The sequence below is a fragment of the Rattus norvegicus genome, chromosome 4 (genome assembly GCF_021556685.1).
Source record: "Rattus norvegicus strain SHRSP/BbbUtx chromosome 4, alternate assembly SHRSP_T2T, whole genome shotgun sequence".
NCBI classification, from domain to species: Eukaryota; Metazoa; Chordata; class Mammalia; order Rodentia; family Muridae; genus Rattus; species Rattus norvegicus.
Window position 1 is genome coordinate 184,729,635 of NC_141537.1, and position 27,507 is coordinate 184,757,141.

The window sequence follows — 27,507 nt, forward strand, 5'->3', positions numbered from 1 at the left end:
GGTCCCCGTGTCAACAATGAAGGTGTCCTGCAGTAAAGGCTGTTGAGAAGAATCCAACCGTGTTATGTCTTCCTTGCCGGCCGAGGTGGGTGCCACAATGTAGGGGTCTTTCATCAACCTGGGCTTGAGTTTTGTGCAGGGGGATGAATATGGATCTATTATCATTCTGCACATGTTCAGTTTGATCAGCACAGTTTAGCGAAGATGATTTCTTTTTTTCTGGTGTATATTTCTGGCTTTTTTATTAAGAATCAGTTTTTCTTATGTGTTTGGATTTGTATCTAGGTCTTCAATTTGATTCTATTGATCAACATGTCTGTTTTTATGCTAATACTATGTGGTTATGTTTTTATTACTATATCTCTATAATCCATCCTGAAATAAGGGATGGTGATACCTCCAGTAGTTTTTTATTATTCAGGATATTTTTTTAGTTATTCTGCTTTTTATGTGTTTCCATATGAAGTTGAGAATCATCCTTTCAAGGTGTGTTGTAAGCCCTATCAAGGTATATTAGAATTTTGATGGGAATTACATTTAATACATAGATTGCTTTGGTAGGATGGATGGCATTACTATATTAATCCTACTGATCCATTAACATGGGAGATCTTTCTATCTTCTGATATCTACCTATATTTCTTTCTTCAAAGATTTGAAATTTGTATCATACAAGTCTTTCACTTGTTTGCTTAGAGATACTCTAATATTTTATATTACTTGAGGCTATTGTGAAAGGTGTTTTCCTGATTTCTTTCTCAGTTTACTTGTCACTTGTAAATGGGAGAGCTACTTTTTTTTAGTTAATCTTGTATCCAGTCACCTCACTGAAAGTGTTTGTTACCTGTAGGAGATCTATGGTAGAATGTATAGGGTGACTTACGTATACTGTCATATCATCTGCAAATAGAGATACTTTGTCGACTTTTTCCGTTCCAATTTGATCTCCTTCAATTGTCCTATTATTCTAGCTAAATCTAGTACTATATTGAACAGATATGGAGATAGTAGATTGCCTTGTCTTCTTCCTGATTTTAGTGTAATTTAAGTTTCTCTCCATTTAATTTGATGTTGGCTTTTGGCTTGCTGTATATTGCTTTTATTGTATTTAGGCATGTGCCTTGTATCCCTGATCTCTCCAAGACTTTTTTTTTTTTTTTTTTTTTTGGTTCTTTTTTTCGGAGCTGGGGACTGAACCCAGGGCCTTGCGCTTCCTAGGTAAGCGCTCTACCACTGAGCTAAATCCCCAGCCCCTCTCCAAGACTTTTAACATGAAGGGGTGTTAGTTTTTATCAAAGGCTTTTTCAGCATATAATGAGATGATCATGTGGTGTTTTTCTTTCAGTTTGTTTATATGGTGAATTATGTTGATGGATTTTTGTATATTGAACCACCCTTGCATCCCCGGGATGAAGCCTACTTGATCATGGTGAAAGATATTTTTCATGTGTTCTAGGATTTGTGAGTATTTTTCTGAATATTTTTCCATCAATGTTCATAAGAGTCTGAGACTGTCTTTCTTTGTTGGGCCTTTGTGTGGTTTAGGCTTCAGTGTAACTGTAGTCTTGTAGAATGAATTTGGCAATGTTCCTTCTGTTTTGATTTTGTGGAACAGTTTGAGGAGTATTGGTGTTAGTTCTTCTGTAAAAGTCTGGTAGAGTTCTACACTAATACCATCTGGTTCTGGGCTTTAGGGGAGGTTTTTTTTTTTTTTTTTTTTTTTTTTTTTTTTTTTTTTTTTTTTTTTTTTTTATGACTACTTCTATTTCCTTAGGGATTATAGGACTATTTTGATTGTTTTAAATGATTTGATTTAATTTTGGTAAGTGGAATTTATCCGGAAAATCATACATTTCATTTAGATTTTCCAGTTTTGTGGAGTATAGGCTTTTGAAGTAAGACTTAATGATTCTTTGGATTTCCTCAGTGTCTTTTGTTATGTCCCTCTTTTCACTTCTGATTTTGTTAATTTGGAAATTGTCATTCTGCCTTTTTGTTAATTTTGGCTGAGGGTTTGTCTATCTTGTTGATTTTCTCAAAGAACCAACTCTTGGTTTTGTTGGTTCTTCGAATTTTTCTTTGTTTCTAATTTATTGATTTCAGCTCTGAGTTTGATTATTTCCTATTGTATACTCCTCTTGGGTATATTTTCTTCCTTTTGTTCTAAAGCTTTCAATTGTGCTGTTAAGTTGATAGTATGGTTTATGTATGAAGGCTCTTAGTGCTATGAACTTTCCTCTTAGCACTGTTTTCATCATGTCCCATAAGTTTGGGCATGTTGTGCCTTCATTTTTATTGAAATTTAGAAAGTCTTTATTTATTTCTTCTTTGACACAGTGGTCATTGCATAGAGATTTCCTCAGTTTCCATGAGTTGGTAGACTTCCTGTTGTTTCTGATGTTGCTGAAGTCTAGGTTTAATCTATGGTGATCTGATAAGCTGAAAGGGGTTGCTTCAATCTTCTTGTATCTGTTGAGGCTTCCTTTGTGAAGTATGGTCTGAGGTATTTTCCACCCCAGGTTTTCTATTCCTGATAATGTTTCCTGTCCAAGGCATTCTAGGTCACTTGGGGGTCAGACCTCTGTTAAGGGGGCCCCTACAAGTATCAGAGAAGCAAACCACACTAAGAGATGAGAATGAAAACCCAGTACATATAGACTTTATCGATCTGGATCAGGCTTGGGAGAGTCTAATAGTCGGCGGTTCATTGCCAGCATATTTACAGCACAATACAATTTGGGAGAAGATTTTCAGGCAATAATCAGTCCAATCGGTCCAGTTCCAGGTGCACAATAAAGTTTGAATAGAAACTCTTTTACAAAGTACATGTGACCATAAGACCTAGAATTTAATGTGGTCTCTGACCAGTAGCATAGAGATCAGCTGGCCATAAAGTACATGTGACATCTCCCCAAACTGATAATATAGAATGCAAATGTTCTATCTCCTTCATTGAGAAGAGATCCCTGTGTGTTTGGCATTCCTGGTTTCCCTAGTGATCTGTGGGTACACGGACCTTTGTGCCTCCAACAGCCTGTTGCTCATTAAAGAGTGATCTTTCCTGCAAGTGGGAGAATTAGCCTCAGGCAAAGATGAACTCTGTATTTGGCTATCCAGTGCAATGTTGTCGGTCCTGAAACCATATAGACACAACCACAGAAATGGACCCAGCCAGTTTTATTCATATATTTGAGCATACTTATTCACTCATACTTAACAAGGAAGAAATTGACTGGAGAAGAATTTGGGGAAAGATAGAGAGGACTGAAAGGAGGGAAATGATGTAATATATTTTAATTAAAATGCATAAAAATAAATTTTAAATTAAAAAGTGACTGGAAAGATAACTTAGCAGTTAAAAGGAGTTAAATGCTGTTATTGAAGACCCAGGCACCATGGCCAGAAACCACATAGTAGCTAAGCATTTACTGGGACTCCAGTCCTGGGCATCTCCTGCCTTGTTCTGGTCTCTGTTGGTACTGCATACAGACGCATGCATGCAAGCAAGCAAACACACACACACACACACACACACACACACACACACACACACGAATGTATAAAATGGAATTCTATATAGTGTATATCATAGCCCTGAGACAGACAGCAGTCAGATATAGTTAAAATGAACTCTTTCTGGTCCTGCATGGAAGCTGTCATGGTCTTCCTGAGCCAGGCTGCTCAGAGGCTAAAGCAGCCCTATTGTGAGGTTAAAATAGCTCAGCAAAGCTGCTCCTCTAAGAACAGCGCCCACAGTGCTGATAGGTGATTTTTTTTCTTGATGTTTTCTGAATTTGTGCTCTCCATCCTTTGTATATGTGAGAATTGTGGCACTGATACATTTATCTGTTTGACCACACATCATGATCAACAGGAAGCATTGTCTTCTGAACAGTCTACTTTAACAGGTCATTTACTGGATTGTCAGCTTTCAACTTATAACATGAACATTCCAGAGACTGTCTATCATTTTTATAGTTTATATATGTTTCTGCTGACTTTGCGCCAAGAATTCCCTTAAATGTCTCAGCCTTGACTTTGTGACCCCATTCAGGAGAGGATTTAACTTATTCATAGAAGTAGGAAAACCTATATGCAAACATGTGGAATTAACTAAAACTGAGAGAGTTTGGGTACTGTGTGTGATTTTTCTTCATTATAGCTTTTGAAGTGGGAAACCCTTTCTTTAATCTAGATCTTTTGAGTTGATAAGATCCACTTTTAATCTAGGCCACAGCTTCTGGTGGCAGTCTATAATATATAAAGGACATTGAAAATGGTAGCACTTTCTCTTTGTCTGCTTGCCCTACCTCTGGCTAGCAAGTTGTTGTTGTGGTGGTGGTGGTGGTGGTGGTGGTGGTTGGTTGGTTTTGTTTTTTTCCTGGTATTAAAGCCTTCTTCTCTGGAATTCTGGTATATACTGTAGACCAACTGAGACATCCAGCCACATGGTCTGAATCACTACTGGATTCTTCAACTTTATGTTGCTTGACAGCCATTGTTAGACTAGCTGGACCACAGCTTGTGAGCCACTCTAATAAGTCCACTTTTCTGCATAGATTCCTTCTACCATTTCTGTTTATCCAGAGAGCCTTCACTAATACTGCTGTGGGTTTTTGCTGCTGTTTTGGGTTTTTTGGTTTTGTTTCTAACCTTCCCACTGAGGAAGATGTGACAGCAATAGTGCTCCTCAGTGTCTGTCATCTCTTTCCTGCTTTTCTCCCAGGCTTGTCTCATACCTACCAGGTGAGAAGTAGCTGCAGTTGACCTGAACCCAGCATGAAGCCACAAAGCTCTTGTTTCCTAAAATCTCTCTTTAATTGTTTATATTCTGGACACCTTCCACTTGCGGGACAGATTAATAACTCCACTGCAGGTCGAATAATGGGCTATGTAAGCGATCTACCCTGATTCCAGAAGGAAGAAGGGGAAATGCCTACTGAGTGTTGTGAGGGCTGTGCTCAGGCAATCTCTGAAGTTACCTGGTGAGCACAGGGTCACTGCACACAAAGGGGAGGAGCACATGACTGAGAAATGGGAACTGGTGGGTCCTCCCTGGGGCTCGGTGGGGAGACAGATGGGTAGGCTGTTGGAGGACAGGCATAAGATCTACTGAAATGCAAATCCCTGCCGAGTTGGAAAAAGTCTGGCTCTGAACTGGAAGTTTGGGCCAGGAGCCACCATGCTGTATCCCTTAGGGTTAGTGTGCTCACGTCACTCAAGACTCATTGGCCAATCAGAGCCTTAGGCAGATCTGCCAGTCAGAGAGAAGGAGGGTCCTTTCGGATGCCAGGCGTCTGGTTCCGCTTAGCTGCTGAGCAGACTTGAATGCTTCGGTGTGATGAGCTCTGAGCCCCGCTTCTGGGTGCTGCGAGGTGCGCTCAGGCAGGCTCCGAAGTTGCGACATGGTAAGCACAAGGTCACTGCCAACAACCGGGAGGAGCAGCGGAAGCTGGTGTGGTGGGTCTATCCCGGGGCTGGGTGGGAGCCGGCAACCACCTGTGAGGTCCCTTGCGGTCCTAGCCACTCGCTGTCTCTGCTCAGAGCGTCTGGAACCGTGGCTTGGGTGTAGAAACATCCTTGGCAGGATGAGAAACTCGGAGAGCCCTAGTTTCTACAAGTTCTGCCCTTGGCATTTAACATTAAGGTGTGTGATCCATTTGGAATTAATTTTGTGGAGGTTGTAAAAGGCACCTCATGTGTTGGGTAGCAATCCGACATTAAGCTGTGTGATGTGCAGGACTTACTAATGCTTAGTGTCGGATAGGGAAGAGCTCCGGCGGGGCAAGACTTGCTCTTGGGAGATATTTAGGGTTGGTTTTTAATACGACATTTACCTGTTCTAAGTCTAAATTACTTTGCAGTAGTAGCTGACCTGCACGAGTTCCCCTGAGGCCAGAAACTGCAGTCACTGACTGCAGTCTCTTTAGCACCTCAGTAAAACAGGGGGATTAAGTAAAGTAGCCTCTGTCCTTATCTCCACTTGCTAATTAATTAAAGTCGCAGGAAGAAAAAGAGGCACTTGGAAAAGTGATTTTAATCTTTATTTCTAAGTTCTTCTCCAAAAGAAATTCTAAAAAGTTCTCTCCTAATTTCTAAATTATTCTACCCCACAGCCCTTCTTTCTGTCTTGCTCTCTCCTCCTGCTTTGATGTAACAATGCCCTTGCAATGTCTTCATTCCTAATTTTTTATACCTTTTCTAGGGAAATAGATCACATGGTTTTTCCAAGCATCCTTTTTTTTAACAAAAGTTCACCAAAAGTTCAAACATAAATTCAAATCATAACCGAATAAGACGTTTACAACACAGAGGGTTTACATATATATCCATTAAGACCAGACATTCATTATCTGTCATTAGCTTTACAGGTTCATGGGGCTTTAAAGACAATAACTGAGTTATCACTGAAGTTCTGTATAGATAAACCCAGTCAATATTTTATCTTCTGTCCTTGTACCTACAATAAATCGTTAGTTCCCTTTTTATGACCTTTGGTTAATTGTTTTACAACCTCTTGGAATGTGTTCTAAGTTTTAGATGCCTGCTTTCTATCTCAGAAGCAATTAACTTAGACTTCCTAGTTTCTTCATATGTTTCTGCTGACTGATACATGTCTCTTCCATTTCCTTCCATTTCCCCCATATAAGGACTCTCCGAGGTGGTGTTCTTCTTAAGCTCACTTAGCATAAGACATAGCTTGTACAAGACCTCCCCACCTCAGCTTTTATACTTTCTATCTTCTCATTTTCCTGTGTTTTCACCATCTGGGACCTTCCTCTTAGGATCCTATTACTGAAGAATGACCCTTCTGTTTTAGGGCACTGGTGTACTTAAGCAATAATCCTGGGAATATATTTGCTGTGTAAATGTGCCATCTGTCTACATGGTTAGACTTGCAGTCTCCAGTCCATATTTAAATTGTTCAAAACATAACCTGAACCTAAAAGAGACAAGGGTGACAGAATATGTGGGATGCAAACTTTGTTCTAGGCTGGCTTCTGTTTCAGCATTAACCAGTGCAGCTGGTCTTTGCTATTCTGTGGTTTCTCCTTTTCCCACCCTTGATCCACTGTCTCCACCCAATAGGAGAGAAACAAGGATAGAAGAGAAAGAGATCCTTGAATCTAATTTCTTTCCTTTTGTTTCTTCTTTGACCACAGCTACAAACAAACCATAACCAACCTTCCTAAAACACCAAAAACCCCCAACCCTTTCTCTCGGGGTCCTCACATTTGTGTGCCCTCCAGAAAGTTCCTGGAATTCCAGGTGTCACACCATCACAGAAGTCTGTAGCTGACAAAACCATGTTTCTGCTAGAGCACGATGCAAATCACGGTCAGTGGCTGCAGACAGTCAGAAACAGCCTCACATCTAACCCTAACCCTACAACTGGGATTAAAATGAAAGCACATTCTTGTAATATTTCTGTGTTTTTTAAAGAAACCAGAATTCCGGAATTCTCAAAAATGATACTACAAACCAGAATTGGATGCAAGCTATTATTAAAGAGATTTTAAAAATTAATCTTTTAATTGTGTATGGAGTGATTTCTCCCTGGGAAGGCATAGTAATTCTAAAACAGCTACATCTTCATCCTTTCAAAAATAAAAATGTTTCTAAAACAAACTATATTGACTTGGGCTCCCCTTGATCCTAGTCTCTTGCTTCCCAGGGCAATGGCCTTGATTTTCTCTTGATTAAACGTCCTAAATCCTTAAGTTAAAGGGATATATCATAACAGTTTGAAAATTACTCATTTGAGTCATGTAATTAACTGTCCATTACAGGAAAAAAATGCATGTGGAGCATGACTTCTGTCTTCAAATCAGAACAGAAGGAACAGTTTACTGTGTACACTGCAGGGTGACACAGGGTAGGCAATGGCTATGTCACAGACAAAAGTTCAAGGGACTCAGCCTCAGGGGTCACCATTATGAAGAAGGACCTTATTCAAGCGCTGTGGTGATTTTGTAATTTCACAGGATGCATTAATTCATGGATATGACTGAAAACAGACCAGATCGATGGGTGTACAATTTGGGGAGGTTGTGTTGAGCCAATGAACATTGAATTTCCAATTAGGGGACTGCCCTATGGAAATATATACAATCTTTGTTGCCATAGTTAAGTCACCTCAGAGGGTTGACACACAGGCCTTTGGCTATAGCTGTGTTTGTCAGGTTACAAATCTCAGCAGCTAACATTGCACACGTGTCCAATAGTGTCTTATTAACACCATTTCATCTAACAGGGAATGCTCTGTTCTTTTTTAAAGTCAGTATAGCTATAAATTTTTTTCAATTATATTTATCTTTTTGAAAAGTCAATTTTTGATACTACCTTTTACATTCCATTTTCTTAATTCATCACTGCTCTAATCTCTTGTTTCTATTCTCCAGTTACTCCAAGTTACTAAGAATTTTATTTCTTTTTCTCAAGTGCTTTGATTATGTGTTTCTACTGAGAACATTATCTTCTGTAGCTCAGGCTTGATAGTTAAGATTTGCTTTAAACACCTCATCCTGCCTCTTCTGTCCAGTGCCTAGAAGACAATCCTGCAACTCTTTCCAGGCTGGGCCCTGACTGGTCAGTGAGAAGGAAGTAAGAGCAGTGAAAGTGTCCCTCCTACCTCTTCAACTCTTTTAGGGGAATTAGAAATAAAGAGGGACCTGTGTAAGAATTGAATTCACTGAGCACCTTTGAAGCTGGTGTAGTCTCAGCACAGAAAGGACAGGGAGGCAGGAAGGTGAGAGCTCCCTGCTCTGACAGTACTTGGCATTGGCATTGGGTAGTCAGCTCATCTATTTTAGATGATCAGCAAAAGTCAAAAATGGCCATTTTTGTAGGTTCACAGACCAGGGCAATCAAGAATCTAAATAAGGATCTGAACTAATTTCTAAAAAAACAAATGACTGTAGTTACACTAGTTCAAACAACACAGAAGATTTTGACAATGTGGTATGGCTGTGCCTGACAGGAATGTGATTTTTTTTCTGTCTGAAAGTGCACAGCCTGAGATGGGAGATGTCAGTAATACTTGCTGTGCTCTAGTACACCTGTCTAATCCCTGGAGAATATTGGACCATAAAGCCTGTTTCAACTTTTTAAAATAAGTTTTGAGATTATAATTAAACCATTTCAGCCTCCTCATTGTTCCTGCTGTTAAGTCTCAAACCCTGGGACAAATGGCTTAGGTACCTTTTTAACAAATCAGAGTGGACCTGGCTGTCAGGTTTTCCCAGCATCCCTCAGTCCCTACCTATGACAGGGTATGGCTGGCATATCCACCCTGTAGCTTAGGGATTGGGCTGCCCTTCTCTGAGCTGCCCTTCCTTATATAATCCAACCATCTTGGGTACCTGGTTCTTTTCACCTGTCATTTACCCTCCTGTCCTTGGTCTGGCTCTCCCCCTCTCCCTTTCACCCTTCCCTGATGAGGATCACGGTCAAGTCTACTCTGGCTGGACTCCCCCTGATGTACCATGTCTGGCACTATGCTCTCTTTTTTATCTGTAATAAACTTTTTTTAACCATACCTAGGAGTAGCCATGTCCTTTCCTTTTTTTACTGCTTTTTTTCATTCATCTCCCATTTACTGTTTCTTGATTTTAAATTTGTTGCCACCTTTTGCTTCCATTGTTGTTACTGTGTGAGTTGACTGGAGTTTGGCTCCAGGACTTCCCAGCTGTGAAGCAAAGAGATGGCTGCATTGGACCTTGAGTGTGTGATGGGATGTACAAAGAACCTTGTGTCTTGGAGGATGGCCGGATACCCTGGGAGAGTTGAAGATTCTACTAAAATGCAAATTTATCAGACCAGGGCTCTGTCTGCCCCTGGAGTGGAAGGACAGAGCTTGGAAGGCCTGTGCTGTAAGTCATTTAATCTCTAATCCTCCAGTACGGGAGCTGCTACTGTCCTCAGGAGAAGCACCGGTGGGAGGTAGCTTGCAGATTCTTTCCATGTTCTGCTCTGATGGAGTTCATCAGAGAGCTGTGAGGAAGACCATAAGCCATGCCATGGTGACTGTGGCAGCCACCGGGAAGAGCAGGTTGGCTAAGCTATCAGAGTCCAGTCTGATTGGACTTGGGTGTACCTTGAACCAGATTGTGGTGCTGTTGGTACATGTGGTGACCTGGGCAGAGAGCCTTGTCCTCTGAGCTTACCTGAGTGAGGATTCCCTGGGGAGGAGGAGGCTCTGTAGCTCTGGCCATAGGAAGGTGTTGCTTATAATATCACTGCCCAGTGTGCACACACAAGCTTTGCGTTTGGTGAGCGGTGGGAAGACAGACGCCAAAACCAAAGGTCTGGTTTCTAGAAGTTCTGAACATTACATTGTACGTAGCTTTGTAACCAGCTTTCCTGTTATAAATCGTCAGGGATTTTCTTTGGATTATTTGGAATTTATGCTGCAAATTAAACATACCCAGTTTTTTCTTTTATCCTTCTGAAAACATCACTTATTGGTGGTGTTTGCAGTTATTATAAATGGGTAAAAGGAATTCTACATAATCATTCATTTAGCAAATTTCAGTCAGTGTGCGAAGCTGAATTGATGTGAAATAAAGTATAAAGCCATAGAAAGAGAGTTTTAGTTTAGACTTTAGGGACAGGGTCACATAAACGATACCTCACTAAGTGTGATTTAATTGAGAAAACAAAAAGAGTGAAAATAAACGTGGTCCAGAATTTAACAACGAATCTGAGTGTGTCACAGGATGGTGCGTTAGCCTACAAAATAAACTCTGGTAGCAGTAGGTTGGGATTTTCCACAGATAACAACTGAAACTAGTTAAAGCCATGTTGTGCTGTTATATTTGGTATAAAATTGCACATATTTAATGGATGTATTCTGATATATTTGGACATAATACCTACCTACACCTAAGTAACCCCCTCATACAGAGTTCCCATAAAAATGATAGAATCCCAGCAATCTTCTCAGTATATTTTCCACACACTTGAAATTAGCATTAAGATTTATCAAAATTGTTACCTCCATTGCAGTTGTATTCATGGTGGCCTAAATATGAGAATAACCTCAATGCTCATTTGTTGAGGACAAGGTGGGTGCCTCAGGAGGACATTGTGCTATGGTTGAAGGATTAAATATTGTAAAGAGTCTCACAGTCAGTCCTGTATTGGTCATAAAGCAACATGTGATTACAGCTTAAGCAGTCCCAATTCACTTCTTTCTCCTATCTGATTTTAATCTTTAGTGCACTCTTATCTGTCAGATGGACGTGAGAGCTTGAGCCATCTTGTCTACACTGCATGTAGCAATAGAAAATGAAGGGCAGAACGCACAAAATCTAGCTGAAGCAACCCCTTTCAAAGGGTTTTGCTAATGTTCTTCTAGGTGGTATGTGGAGAAGAGAAATGAAATAGCAAGTGTTTTGTACCAAGAGTTGTTACAGAGATGAGAAGCAAATGCACTATTATAATATACTGTAAAAATGCAGAAAGTGGCTTTATTTGGATGCCAATGAGTCATTGTGCATGAAAGGTAAAAATGAGGTTAAGAATCAGTTGAACAAAAATGTAATAGTTTTAGGTAAGTGACTCATCTCTGTTTTCTCTGCATTAAATAACCTATCTTAGATGATAACACTTTCATTTTTGCTTTGGAGAATGTTTAAATATTTAACATTTTTCTACATCATCCTTTAATGTAGCAATCCTGCATAACATCATATGTTAATTTCTATTATTTGAATAGTTATTCAAACATTAGTTTTTATTAAAAAGAAGCAAGAATATCCTTTGGAATGAAATGAGTAGAAAGTGCTATTATTCCACATTCCAAACTAGTGGAAGAAAGTGACCTGCTTTTGTTTCCTGCATGATATATATTTCACATTGCTGAGAGCAAAACTTGTGATTTCACAGCTATAGACTGGGCTCAAGAATGAGCTTGTCATGAACTCCTATGTTGCAGGGTATTTGATCACATTGTGATCCTTGAGATTGTGTTATTTACTAAAAACAAACACCTGTTTCTAGATGTGGTGTGGCTCAGTCCTTAGCACACACCTTTAATCCCACATAATAAAGGTAAACTTAGTTTTAGAAGGAACCACCTATGTTTGAAAGTGATGTCGAATTGAGTGGCAGACAAAGTGATGAGTCAGAGAAAGATCTGACAGAATAGGATATGACCAACTCACACAAGAACAGAGAGGAAAGAGAGGCAGCATAAGAGGGAGCAGCACAGAGGGAGAGGGGAGGATGGAGTTTTACGAGGAGAGTTTTACAGAGACAGGTTGAAAAGAGAACAAGCCAGACACAGGTGAAGATAGAACGAGCCAGGGAATGAGAAGGAGACAGAAGATGAGAACAGATTGCTAGAGTTCGTTTGAGGCCAAGCGGAGGAGTGCATTCAGAAGTGAAAGAAGTCGGTTTAAATCAGCATGAAGAGGAGTTTGAGCCAGGACAGCTGAGTTGACCAGCCAGCCAGAGTTCAAAAAGAAAGGGTGAGTTAATTCAGCAGTAAATCTCGGAGGCTGAAAACATTCTAGGCCTGGATAAGATTGTACAGAGCCTAGAGCTTCCAGGGTTAGGCCTAGGCTAAGCTGACAGTTACATCAGGCAAATAAAAGATACTTTTACACTCCTGTGTGAGGTCACCCTCCACACAAACAGAACAAGAACTGTATCTGTCAAATTCATGCTATCCCTGTCCTTACCCTTTTCTTTGTTTATTATTGCTTTCCTCCTCCTTTGCATCTTCATTTTAAAATATTGAATTGTTTTAATAGAAGCTAGATCTTTCTCTCATACAATATATCCCGACCACTGTTTCCCTCCCTCCACTCCTCCCAGCTACCCCCCTCCTCTCTTATCCTCCTCTCCCCGAGATGCACACCCCTTCCTCCGTTTCCTCTTCAGAAAGGAGCAGACCACCAAGACAGGACAGCCAAACAGGACAAAACAAGATAGAAAAAGACAAGGTAAAGCCTTCGTATTGAGGCTGGACAAGGCAACCTAGGAGGTCAAGAGTTTCAAGATCAAGCAAAAGAATCAGAGCTACTCTTGCTCCCACTGTCAGGAGTCCAACAGCAACACCCAGCTAACAGCCATATCATCAGCAGAGGACCTGGCACAGACCCATGCTGACTCCATGCTTACCACTTAAGTCTCTAAGGTTCCAAGAAATCCAGTCAGTGTTAGTCATGGGTCTCTCTCATGTCCTGGGTCTCAAGTTAAACCAAACATTGTTTGTTACCATCATCCCCCAGTACATCTTTCTGAAAGGACCAACTGTAGGTAGATGGTTTTATACCTAGCTTGGTGTCCAGGTTTCTCTTCTGTAGCCTGTAGAGTACCTTCTCTCCTCAGAGACTAGAACATAGGAGTAAAGGCTCCAAGCCTGTGCCTGCCTGACCTCTACATTCAGAGAAATGCATGGAATTTGCCCTCAGTGATGAACCCCTGCTGTCAGTTTTCCTGAGGGAAAGGGTCAGATTTCAGTGTTGTCCTAGCATCAACCTGGGTTGTTTAAGGATCTCCAAGGGACATCCTTGGCCAACAACTCAACCTAATGTAACCCCTTCTAAACTCTGAAGCCCTACCTGGCTACAAAGGATGGCCAGTTCAGACTTCATTACTAGGGATCACTTTCATAGATTCCAGGAAGTTGCCATCGCACTGGGTTTCTACACTAACCCCCAAATGTTCCCTAATTCCAGTTGTTTCTCCCTACACTGTACTCTCTCCCTTCATCCTCCCCCCAACTGATCCCTCCCACTTCTGTTCCCATCAAACCCCATTCTACTCACAGAAACTATTCTATTTCCCCTCCAGAGGAAGATCCATGCTTCCCCCTATATAGCCCTACTCTTTACCTAACTCCTCTGTGTTTGTGGATTATAGCTTGATTATTATTTGCCTTATAAGTGAATGCATACCATATCTGTCATTCTGCATCTGGGTTACCTCACTTAGGGTGATTTTTTTTTCTAGATGACTGTAATTCATGATGTCATTTGTTTAAAACCACTGAGTGATTCCACTGTGTAAATGTACCACATTTCGCTTATCCATTCTTCAGCTAAGGGACATCTATGTTGTTTCCAGTTTCTGGATGGTATGAACAAATATGCTATAAACATAGTTGAGCAAGTGTCTTTGTGTTAGGATGGAGCACCTTTTGGATAGATGCCCAGGAGTGGTATAGCTGGGTCTTGAAGTAGATGGACTCTCAGTTTTCTTAGGAACTATGATTCTGAGGAAACACTGATTTCCACAGTGGATATATTAGTTTGCACTCCCATAATCAGTGGAGAGTTGTCCCCCTTTCTCCACATCCTTGCCAGCGTGTGCTGTCACCTGTATTATTGTTCTTAACCATTCTGACATGTGTTACATGGATTCTCAAAGTAGGTTTGATTTGCATTTCCCTGATGGCTAAGATGGTAAAGGTTTCTTTAAGTATTTCTCAGCCACTTGAGTTTCTTCTGTTGAGAATTCTGTTTAGATATACACCCCCCATTTTTTATTTTGCTTTGCCACTTCTAATCTATTTTCTATTATTGGCAAAAAAGAGAGACAGAGTGCATGGGAAGAGTGCTGACTTGTAATTTCTTTAACTTTTTTTCTCATCTTTATTAACTTGGGTGTTTCTTATTTACATTTTGATTGTTGTTCCCTTTCCCGGTTTCCGGGCCAACATCCCCCTAACCCCTCCCCCTCCCCTTCTCTATGGGTGTTCCCCTCCCCATCCTCTCCCCATTACCACCCTCCCCCCAACAATCACGTTCACTGGGGGTTCAGTCTTGGCAGGACCAAGGGCTTCCCATTCCACTGGCGCTCTTACTAGGATATTCATTGCTACCTATGAGGTCAGAGTCCAGGGTCAGTCCATGTATAGTCTTTAGGTAGTGGCTTAGTCCCTGGAAGCTCTGGTTGGTTGGCATTGTTGTTCATATGGGGTCTCAAGCCCCTTCAAGCTCTTCCAGTCCTTTCTCTGAATCCTTCAACGGGGGTCCCGTTCTCACTTCAGTGGTTTGCTGCTGGAATTTGCCTATGTATTTGCTGTATTCTGGCTGTGTCTCTCAGGAGAGAATGACATCCGGCTCCTGTCAGACTGCACTTCTTTGCTTCATCCATCTTATCTAGTTTGGTGGCTGTATATGTATGGGCCACATGTGGGGCAGGCTCTGAATGGGTGTTCCTTCTGTGTCTGTTCTAAACTTTGCCTCCCTATTTCCTCCCAAGGGTATTCTTGTTCCCCTTTTAAAGAAGGAGTGAAGCATTCGCATTTTGGTCATCCTTCTTGAGTTTCATGTGTTCTGTGCATCTAGAGTAATTCAAGCATTTGGGCTAAAAACCACTTATCAATGAGTGCATACCATGTGTGTTTTTCTGTGATTGGGTTACCTCACTCAGGATGATATTTTCCAGTTCCATCCATTTGCCTATGAATTTCATAAAGTCATTGTTTTTGATAGCTGAGTAGTACTCCATTGTGTAGATGTACCACATTTTCTGTATCCATTCCTCTGTTGAAGGGCATCTGGGTTCTTTCCAGCTTCTGGCTATTATAAATAAGGCTGCTATGAACATAGTGGAGCATGTGTCTTTGTTATAGCTTGGGGCATCTTTTGGGTATATGCCCAAGAGAGGTATAGCTGGGTCCTCAGATAGTTCAATGTCCAATTTTCTGAGGAACCTCCAGACTGATTTCCAGAATGGTTGTACCAGTCTGCAATCCCACCAACAATGGAGGAGTGTTCCTCTTTCTCCACATCCTCGCCAGCATCTGCTGTCACCTGAGTTTTTGATCTTAGCCATTATCACTGGTGTGAGGTGAAATCTCAGGGTTGTTTTGATTTGCATTTCCCTTATGACTAAAGATGTTGAACATTTCTTTAGGTGCTTCTCAGCCATTCGGCATTCCTCAGCTGTGAATTCTTTGTTTAGCTCTGAACCCCATTTTTAACAGGGTTATTTGTCTCCCTGCAGTCTAACTTCTTGAGTTCTTTGTATATTTTGGATATAAGCCCTCTATCAGTTGTAGGATTGGTAAAGATCTTTTCCCAGTCTGTTGGTTGCCATTTTGTCCTGACAACAATGTCCTTTGCCTTACAGAAGTTTAGCAGTTTTATGAGATCTCATTTGTCGATTCTTGATCTTAAAGCATAAGTCATTGGTGTTGTTCAGGAAATTTTCTCCAGTGCCCATGTGTTCGAGATTCTTCCCCACTTTTTCTTCTATTAGTTTGAGTGTATCTGGTTTGATGTGGAGGTCCTTGATCCACTTGGACTTAAGCTTTGTACAGGGTGATAAGCATGGATCGATCTGCATTCTTCTACATGTTGACCTCCAGTTGAACCAGCACCATTTGCTGAAAATGTTATCTTTTTTCCATTGGATGGTTTTGGCTCCTTTGTCAAAAATCAAGTGACCATAGGTGTGTGGGTTCATTTCTGGGTCTTCAATTCTATTCCATTGGTCTATCTGTCTGTCTCTGTACCAATACCATGCAGGGTTTTTTTTTTTATCACTATTGCTCTGTAATACTGCTTGAGTTCAGGGATAGTGATTCCCCCAGAAGTCCTTTTATTGTTGAGGATAGTTTTAGCTATCCTGGGTTTTTTGTTATTCCAGATGAATTTGCAAATTGTTCTGTCTAACTCTCTGAAGAATTGGATTGGTATCTTGATGGGGATTGCATTGAATCTGTAGATTGCTTTTGGTAAAATGGCCATTTTTACTATATTAATCCTGCCAATCCATGAGCATGGGAGATCTTTCCATCTTCTGAGGTCTTCTTCAATTTCTTTCTTCAGAGGCTTGAAGTTCTTATCATATTGATCTTTCACTTGCTTGGTTAATGTCACACCAAGGTATTTTATATTATTTGGGACTATTATGAAGGGTGTCATTTCCCTAATTTCTTTCTCCACATGTTTTTCTTTTGTGTAGAGGAAGGGTACTGATTTATTTGAGTTAATTTTATACCCAGCCACTTTGCTGAAAGTGTTTATCAGGTTTAGTAGTTCTCTGGTGGAACTTTTGGGATCACTTAAATATACTATCATATCATCTGCAAATAGTGATATTTGACTTCTTCTTTTCCAATCTGTATCCCCTTGATCTCTGTTTGTTGTCTGACTGTTCTGGCTAGGACTTCAAGAACTATATTTAATAAGTAGGGAGAGAGTGGGCAGCCTTGTCTAGTCCCTGATTTTAGTGGGATTGCTTCAAGTTTCTCTCCATTTAGTTTAATATTAGCTACTGGTTTGCTGCATATGGCTTTTACTATGTTTAGGTATGGGCCTTGAATTCCTATTCTTTCCAGGACTTTTATCATGAAGGGGTGTTGAATTTTGTCAAATGCTTTCTCAGCATCTAATGAAAGGATCATGTGGTTTTTATCTTTCAGTTTGTTTATATAGTGGATTACGTTGATGGTTTTCCATATATCAAACCATTCCTGCATGCCTGGGATGAAGCTTACTTGATCATGGTGGATGATTGTTTTGATGTGCTCTTGGATTTGGTTTGCAAGAATTTTATTGAATATTTTTGCGTCGATATTCATAAGAGAAATTGGTCTGAAGTTCTCTTTCTTTGTTGGGTCTTTGTGTGATTTAGGTATAAGAGTAATTGTGGCTTCATAGAAGGAATTCGGTAGCACTCCATCTGTTTCAATTTTGTGGAATAGTTTGGGTAGTAGTGGTATGAGGTCTTCTATAAAGGTCTGATAGAATTCTGCACTGAACCCATCTGGACCTGGACTCTTTTTGGTTGGGAGACCTTTAATGACTGCTTCTATTTCTTTAGGAGTTATGGGGCTGTTTAAATGGTTTACCTGTTCCTGATTTAACTTTGGTACCTGGTATCTGTCTAGGAAATTGTCCATTTCCTGCAGATTCCTTCTCTGGTGAGAAGTCTGGTGTGATTCTGATAGGTCTGCCTTTGTATGTTACTTGAACTTTTTCCCTTAATGCTTTTAATATTCTTTCTTTGTTTTGTGCATTTGGTGTTTTGACTATTATGTGACAGGAGGAGTTTCTTTTCTGGTCCAATCTATTTGGAGTTCTGTAGGCTTCTTGTATGTTTATGTGCATCTCTTTCTTTAGGTTAGGGAAGTTTTCTTCTATGATTTTGTTGAAGATTTTTACTGGTCCTTCACTTTCTTCTATACCTATTATCCTTAGGTTTGATCTTCTCATTGTGTCCTGGATTTCCTGTATGTTTTGGACCAGTAGCTTTTTCCGTTTTACATTATCTTTGACAGTTGTGTCGATGATTTCTATGGAATCTTCTGCTCCTGAGATTCTCTCTTCTATCTCTTGTATTCTGTTGATGATGTTTTATCTACAGCTCCTTGTCTCTTCCTTTGGTTTTCTATATCCAGGGTTGTCTCCCTTTGTGCTTTCTTTATTGCTTTTATTTCCATTTTTAATTCCTTCACCCGTTTGATTGTGTTTTCCTGTAATTCTTTCAGGGATTTTTGTGATTCCTTTCTATAGATTTCTTCTTGTTTATTTATGTTTTCCTCCGTTTCTCTAAGGGAGTTCTTTATGTCTTTCTTGAAGTCCTCCATCATCATGATCAAATGTGACTTTAAATCTAGATCTTGGTTTTCTGGTGTGTTTGGATATTCAGTGTTTGCTTTGATGGGAGAATTGGGCTCCGATGATGCCATGTAGTCTTGGTTTCTGTTGCTTGGGTTTCTGTGCTTGCCTCTTGCCATCAGGTTGTCTCTGGTGTTACCTTGTTCTGCCATTTCTGACAGTGGTTAGACCGTCCTATAGGCCTGTGTGTCAAGAGTGCTGCAGACCTGTTTTCCTGTTTTCTTTCAGCCAGTTATGAGAACAGAGTGTTCTACTTTCAGGTATGTAGTCTTTCCTGTCTACTGGTCTTCAGCTGTTCCTGTCGGCCTGTGTCCTGAGTCCATCAGGCAGGTCACTTGGAGCAGAAAAGTTGGTCTTACCTCTGGTCCCAGGGCTGAAGTCACTCCTGGGGGGCAGCTTTTGAGCTCTCCTTGAGGGCAGCAACCAGAAGGGTCTGCCCTGCCTTTTCCCCTGGGCCCCTGTGCACAGGGGTCCCAGATGGCATTAGGTGTTTTCCTCTGGAGTCAGAAATGTAGGCAGAGTGTAGTCTCTTCTGGCTTCCCAGGCGTGTCTGCCTCTCTGAAGGTTTAGTTCTCCCTCCCACGGAATTTGGGTGCAGGGAGCTGTTGACCAGGTCCCTTCAGATCCGGCGGTGTCTCTCTTTAATTTTTTTATTATAATCTTGTAGTTGTTGTTTAACTATTAGGTCTGTCTTTCTGTCTCCTTTTATTTGTGGTGTTGTGTGATTTTATTCATAGTAATGTAATTATATTATTATTTCTTTGGAAAAGGATAGACCTTCACCTATTTTTTCTTCTGATAATTTACTATATTGTTATAAGTTTTTTGAGTTTTTGATAGTTTGGGGACTTTCTGTGGAGAAACAGTTTTAGTCTCCTCTCTTTGATCCTTAAAGCCTCTTCTCATCTCTTGGCAAATCCGTGCTTTCCAGTTGTTGAAATCATCAAGGTTTGCATTTTTTCTACTTAAGTTACTGATATGGTTAGCACATTGGATTTGGGTTTTTAAAAGTTTCTAATACATTATTGTCTCTGTTGGTCCTAAGTAGCTTCAGTTGTCAACATTTTAGCGCCTACATTCATCATTGAGTGCATGCCCTCAGCAAAATGGCTGGGCTGTGTCAGTGAGAGATTGTGTGAAATGTTGATTGCTATGGAGGGCTCAAGATCCCTAAGCAGGTGGGCCTGGGCTGGATAAGGGAGCTGGCTGTGCATGGGACAGTGACCAAGCAAGAGGGCAAGGGAGGAAACAATGTTTGTCCATGGTTTTTGCCTTCATTTTCTTGAAGATGGAGTTTTGATCCTAAGCTCACAGAACGATGGATTGGAATCTCAGAGGACCAAACAAGCGAACCTGTTCATTACCTGAGATGTTTTTGCTTAGAGGATTCAGTCACAGTAGCAGAGTAGCAAGTTAGAACAGAACAAGTGGTATGCAAAAGTGATTTTGCTTCTGGATAGAGCCTGAGAATGTTCTCTTTTGGAGGAATGTGGAAACTATCAGGACTTGAGATGGCAAATGGAATAGAAAACTGCACTCAGGGCTTAATCAGCTATTCCTGTAGCACCTGGAAGATTTGGGTATTGTCAGTAATGCAGACAGAAGTTGAGTTCATAGGATTTCGGTTGAAAATAGACTCCATGAAAAATTTAGCTAGAGCTCATTTGTGTGGTATTTTGACCCAAAATATTTCTTATTCTGCCAATACCCTGAAAAACTGAGTACTGCAGAACTAAAAAATAATTATCTGAATTCTTAGATAGAATATTGAATCTGATGGGTGATTATTACTAGTAACTCAGGACTACAATGAAAAACGCAACAAATGGGGCAGAAATAAATGCAAAGTCTGTAGTTTGTAAAAGAAAACAGCAGCATATATACTTTCAAACAGCAATCAAATGCTAAAACAAGAGGTATGAATTTTCAAAGAGAATTAAAAAGAAGGTCCCTTGGCTCAGTATTGGAAGCCTAAAAGGTGTCCTAAGGTAACACTTCCTCCTGCTAAGCCTTCAGTTAATGGAAGGAGTAGGCAAAGTGATTCCTAGACTCAGGAAGGAACTTCTTACAAAACCTACTAAAGCTGTGGTCCAGGCATGGAAGGGTCCATCCCAATTTAGAATCCAAACCTTGCAGGATCACTCTAGTTCTGGAAATAAGAAAGATGTAAAATTTAAGGTCACGATTCTTTCCATGTGACTTCAGTTCAGCCCCATTCTAGCCATCTGTATTTGGCAGAGTCAGAACCCCAGTGAGGGAGGATACTGTGAGAGTGCATTGCATGAACCTGTGAAGATGAAGCCTGAGTTGCATTTTGAGACCACAAAATGTGAAACCTAAGCTATGAGACACCTGCCATGGAGTTCGATAGATAGAAGGTGGAAGGAACTAAAATGAGAGGTGTACAGGAAGTTGCAGAGATTGGGCCATCTAAGCCTTTTGAAACTGAGGCCCCACATGTCTGAGACAGCTACAGGATTTTTTGGTGCCCTAATGGGTTTCTTCCCTCACTATGTACACATACTTCTCTATTGGAATGGGATGTGGTATGTGTCATTGTATGTTGGAAAGCTATAACTTGTTTTCTGATTTTACAAGATGTGGTGATCCAGAGATTGTCTTAAATCTCAGAAGACTTTGGACATTTGAACAGTGTATGAGCTCTTGCAGACTATTAGGATCATTTAAATTCGACCAACTGTATCATGGGATAGCCACGCACTATAATGACAGGGTCAGGATGTAGTTGATTGAGTCAAAGCAAAGCTCCCAGAGAGGGTGATGTCTTTGAACATTTGTCTCTCCTCTGTGGCTTTCTTTGGGGAGCTTATAGAAGGAGGAACCTTTCCAGATTCCAGGAATGAGATTTGAGTGTCTATAGACTCAACCCATTTCCTGCTCTCTCTCTCTCTCTCTCTCTCTCTCTCTCTCTCTCTCTCTCTGTGTGTGTGTGTGTGTGTGTGTGTGTGTGTGTGTGTGCACGTGCACTGTGTTGTGCTGTGCTGATCAGTGAGCTTTCTTCTCATGCTCTAATACATTCTATATTCATACATTATAGACTATCCCTAAATCACATAACATACAGTAGAAACAATTGCTATTCAGTGCAAAGCTATCTTGTGAGCCTGGTGTATTTTATTTTGAATTTTGTTGGTTTTATCTTTAAAGTTTCTCTGTGTAGCCCTGGCTGTCTGACAATGGGTATGTAGAACATGCAGGCATCACATGTAATCAGGTCCACTTGACTGTCTACAGAGTGCTGGGATTAAATGTGGACCAACGTGCCTGGCTTTTTGTATGTTTCTTTGTTTTTATATTATTGTCTAATAGGCCTAGAATGTAAGTTTTGGTACATGTCAAGCATATGCTATTGTGTTGAATTCACATTGTGAATTTCAAAATTTGGCAGAGAGAATATTCTATTTCTCAGGATGGCATGTATTCATGACATTAATACTGCCTGAGCTTTACTGCCAAGCTTTCTGAGTCATTGGATTGCAGGTTTGTGACATTCTTCCTACCTGTTGTGTTTGTTTTGATTTTTTTAATGAATTTAAGTACTTTGCCTGTATGCATGAATATGCACCTCATGTGTTCCTGGTCCTATTACTATTTAGAAAATGGCCTCAGACTTCCTGAACTTGGAGTAATGGATACCTGTGAGCCTCCTTTTAAGTACTGGCAATTGAGCCCAAGTACTTGCAAGAGCAGCAAGAGTTCTTCACTGCTGAGCCATCTCTCCTGCCCTATGTTGCTTATTTAGGATCAACATTTGCATTGCTAATGTTTTCACCTGTCCATTTGTAACTGTTTAAACATTCATCCCCTTTTAATAGGAGATCATCAATGGTACAGCTTAAACTGGGCCACTTCAGGGTTTTGGAAGATGAGTACAGAACTGGAATGAATGTACAGTTCTTTGTAGAAACTTCAGTAAGAATATGAGTCCTATCTTCCTTGTTTGTTTGTCTGTTTGTTCATTTGTTTGTTTTTACAAGGGAGACAGGTCTGTCCTGGATAGACCATGTTGGCATCCAACTCCATGAGATACACCTGCCTCTGCCTCCTGACTGCTGGGATTGAAAGCATGAGCCAGTACACCCAGCTTGCTCATCCTTTTTTGTAGTTAGTAATTATTTTTCATACAATTTTTCTGATGCTCAGTCCTGTTTGCCTCTCTCTTTCTTCTTTATATCTGTTAATTGTCATTTCTCTTGCAAGGCTATGTCCTATTCAAAGAGCAAAAAAAATGACAGAGGTGAACCTCATTCCGTTTCCTTCTAAGATGGCATTAGAACTTCTGGGTCCAGAAATAAGTGGGGAGAGCACCAAAATTATATGACTATATTGTCATACATTTACTTTACAATGATGCCAGCATCATGCTTTGTGTTGTACACATGTATGGGATGTTTTAGGATGCAGTGACCTATAATGATGTGCATGTGAACTTCACTTGGGAAGAATGGGCTCTGCTGGATCCTTCACAGAAGAATCTCTACAAAGATGTGATGCTGGAGACCTACAGGAACCTCACTGCTGTAGGTAAGACAGTGAATTTTCTTTCACCTTTTAAAATAAGGGAACAATAGTTTCTTTGTTCTTATGCTCTTCTATACCTTCAATCAAGAACAAGAAAGAATGAGGTGAGTAAATCAGATTCACTGAAGATAGTAACTAAATTCTGACTTATTTCCAATAATACACATTTTATGGTACTGTATTTTAGGTTGCAGTTGGAAAGAGCATAATATTGAAGAACGTTGTCAAAGTTCTAGAAGACATGGAAGGTAATATTTATGTGCAAGTTGGTATGAATATGCCTCTGAAGAAGTTTTAATATGTCCTGGAAGTTTTAAAGAAAAGCAACAGTGTAAAAAAAGCACTGCTTTAAGTGTATCAGTGATTATTAAATTCTTACAAATCCATGTACCTCAGTGTCAGGTGTCCAATCTATGTTGGCAAGACATTCCTCAAGAAAGAAGATAAGGAAATAATGCCTTAACAGATATTTCTATTTAAATCATAGACACATTATAGCTACTCTGTAGAACTGCCAATCTACTTAGTTTCATTCCACTCAATATATATATTAGGTGATAAGTATATGTTTCTAATAAGCAAATATTCCATGGTATAGCTGGTGTTGCTCATATACTTGTAGCAACACTGCTAATTTTAAGTGAGAGAGGCAGTTTATGAGAGTCAAGAATCCGTATGTTATATGTCTATGATAAACAAAAAGTCAAAATGTTAGTATGCAATATGGAAAACTTTAATTTGCTATTCTTCTTTTAATAGGTATATCATGTGATATACCTACTAAATGGATACAGGCCGTGTGAGAATAGGGATATTGAAAGCAGCAATTTACCCGTCTCCCAGAACAGTTAGAAGATATATAATATTCCCCATTTAAGTAGACTTTCTCAATGTGATACAAGCTTATAATTAGTTGGTTTTCCAACTTCATTGGCAATGCATCCACAAACTTAACTGCAGAAAATCCCTATGAGTACTAGGAATGTGGGAATTATCTGTTTGTCCTACTTCACTTTGCAAATATAGTGTATTTCAATGTATCAGAAAATTTATGAATTCACTCAATATGGTAAAGCTCTGAGCTCTTCCAGTTCTCTTCAAATATGTGAAAACTTCATAGAGAAAAAGGACACTACAAATGTGAGCCGTGTAACAAACACTCTTACAATTACAAGTATCTTAAAAGACACAAAACAACCCATAATGAAGGGGAAATTATGATTGTAAACAAAGTGATAAAACTTAAGATGTGATTTCCTCTTTACAATTAGACTGAATTGTAAAACTGATTACTACAGATAAAATTGTAAAATTAATTCCTACAGATAAAATGATCCATTGGTGTAGTGATTGTGGAAAAGCTTCACATGTGTCAATTATTTTGCAGACATGAAAAAAGTCCTACTGAAGAGAAATCCTCTGAGTATACTCAGTGTGGTAAAGCCTTTGCGTGTCACAGTTATCCTGAAATGCATGAAAGAATCCATTCTGGAGAGAAACTCTATGAAGATATTCAATATGGTGAAGCCGTTGTACATCACAGTGGTCTCCAAATACAAAAAAGAACACATACTAGAGAGAACCCCTACAAATGCAATCAATGTGATAAAGCTTTTGCAAATTATGGTCAACTTCAAAGGCATGAAAGAACACATACTAGAAAGAAACCTTACCAATGTAATGAATGTGGTAAAGCCTTTGCATATCTTAGTATTATCCAAATGCATAAAAGAACACATACTGGAGAGAAACCTTATAAATGTAATCAATGTGGTAAAGCCTTTGCATATCTTAGTAGTTTCCAAATGCATAAAAGAACACATACTAGAGAGAAACCTTACAAATGTAATCAGTGTGGTAAAGCCTTTGCATATCTTAGTAGTTTCCAAATGCATAAAAGGATTCATACTGGAGAGAAACCTTGCAAATGTAATCAATGTGGTAAAGCCTTTGCGCATTACAGTACTCTCCAAAAACATAAAATAACACACACTGGAGAGAAACCCTATGAATGTAATCAATGTGGTAAAGCCTTTGCACGACAAAGTAATCTCCAAGGGCATAAAAGAACACATACTGGAGAGAAACCCTATGAATGTAATCAATGTGGTAAAGCCTTTGCACGACAAAGTCATCTCCAAGTGCATAAAAGAACACATACGGGAGAGAAACCTTACAAATGTAATCAATGTGGTAAAGCCTATAAATGTCGTAGTAGTGTCAACAATCATAAAATAATGACATATAGTGGACAGAAACCCTATGAATGTAACCAATGTGGTAAAGCCTTTGTGTATCACTGTATTCTCCGAAAACATAAAAGAACACATACTAGAGAGAAATCTTACAAATTGAATCAATGTGGTAAAACCTATAAATTTAATGGTCTCCAAAATCATAAAACAACAGATACTGGAGAGAAACTCTATGAATGTAATGAATGTGGTAAAGCCTTTCCACATCTTCATAGACTTAAAAGACATGAAAGAATTCATACTGGAGAGAAGCCTTACAAATGTAATGAATGTGGTAAAGCCTTTGCATATCGCAGTAGTCTCCCAAAACATAAAAGAACACATACTGGAGAGAAACCCTATAAATGTAATTATTGTGGTAAAGCCTATTCCCAACACAGTAATCTTAAAACACATAAAAGAATACATACTGGAGAGAAACCCTATGAATGTAATCAGTGTGGTAAAGCCTTTGCACTAAAAAGTCATCTCCAAGTGCATAAAAGAACACATACGGGAGAGAAGCCTTACAAATGTAATCAATGTGGTAAAGCCTTTGCACGACAAAGTTACCTCCAAGGGCATAGAAGAACGCATACTGGAGAGAAACCCTACAAATGTAATCAGTGTGGTAAAGTTTTTGCATATCCTGGTTATCTACAAGTACATAAAAGAACACACACTGGAGAGAAGCCTTACAAATGTAATCAATGTGGTAAAGCCTTTCCATGCGTTCGTGAATGTAAAAGACATGAAAGAATTCATACTGGAGAGAAGCCTTACAAATGTAATGAATGTGGTAAAGCCTTTGGGTATCACACTAGTCTCCAAATACATAAAGCAACACATTCTGGAAAGAAACCTTATGAATGTAAGCAGTGTAATAAAGCCTTTGCACATCATAGTCAACTTCAAAGACATGAAAGAATTCACACTGGAGAGAAGCCTTACAAGTGTAATCAGTGTGATAAAGCCTTTGCACAACACAATTCTCTTCAAATCCATAAAATAATACACACTGGAGAGAAACCCTATGAATGCAATCAATGTGGTAAAGCCTTTGCATATCATGGTTATCTTCAAATCCATAAAAGATTACACACTGGAGAGAAACCCTATGAATGCAATCAATGTGGTAAAGCCTTTGCAAGTCAGAGTGATCTTAAAAAACATGAAAGAATTCACACTGGAAAGAAACCTTACAAATGTTAATGAATGTGGTAAAGCCTTTGTATGTAACGAGTGTGAATACATAAAGCAACACATGCTGGAGTGAATGTAAGCAATGTAGCAAATTGTCTGCCTCTTGTGGTCAACTTCAAACTCATGAAAGAATTCATACCAAAGAGAAACCTTACAAATGTAGTGAATGTGGTAAAGCCTATCCACAATCAGGTCATCTCCAAGTACATAAAAGAACACATATTAGAGAGTAATCCTGTGAATGTAACCAATGTGGTAAAGCCGTTACAGGTCACAGTGATCTTCTAAGGTATGGTGCTTTGAATATGCTTGGTCCATGGCAAGTGGGACTATTAGGAGGGGTGGGCTTTCTGGAGTAGGTGTGGCCTTTGAGGAAGTACGTCACTGTGGGGATGGCTTTGAGATCCTACGCTTAAGCTCCACCCAGGGCAGAAGAGTTTTCTCCTGGATGCCTTCTGATCAAGATGCAGAACTGTCATGTCCAGCACCATATCTGCCTGGACATTGCCATTTTTTCCACCTTGATAATAGACTGAACTTCTGAATCAGTATACCACCCTAATTAAATGTCCTTTATAAGAGTTGCCTTGGTCATGGTGTCTTTTCACAGCATTAAAACCTAAATTAAGACAAACAGCATAAAAGATACCACACTAGAAAGAAACTAGGAATGTACTGAATATGGTGAAGCCTTTGCACATTTCTATATCTCACTATAACAAAAGTATTCATACTTCCATTCACTGAAACCCTGTGAATGGAAGCAATGTACAGCCTTTGCCCTTCCCAGTTATCTGTGAATACAGAAAATAACACATACTAGAGAAAAGCCTTATGAATGGGCTCCGTGTGGTAAAGTCTTTGTGTTTTGAAATACTTAACAATTCAAAAACATGGTCAAAGTAGTTCATTGGAAACAAGCTGAGTTAGCTGTGATTGGGGTG

General features: G+C 39.7%; 1 protein-coding gene across 2 annotated transcripts; it reads left to right on the forward strand.

Annotated features, from left to right (window-relative positions):
• Positions 1-27,144, forward strand: Zfp808l1 (zinc finger protein 808 like 1). Of its 2 annotated transcripts, none has more exons than XM_087659839.1 (4): positions 1-85; positions 23,003-23,129; positions 23,314-23,374; positions 24,514-27,144. In XM_087659839.1, the coding sequence occupies exons 1-4, from the start codon at positions 65-67 to the stop codon at positions 26,570-26,572; spliced, it is 2,268 nt and encodes a 755-aa protein (XP_087515965.1). In that variant the 5' UTR covers positions 1-64; the 3' UTR covers positions 26,573-27,144. The 2 variants fall into 2 exon arrangements, with proteins under 2 accessions (XP_087515965.1, XP_087515966.1); XM_087659840.1 differs by lacking the exon at positions 1-85 and adding an exon at positions 5,319-5,408.
• Positions 27,145-27,507: the final 363 nt, after the last annotated feature.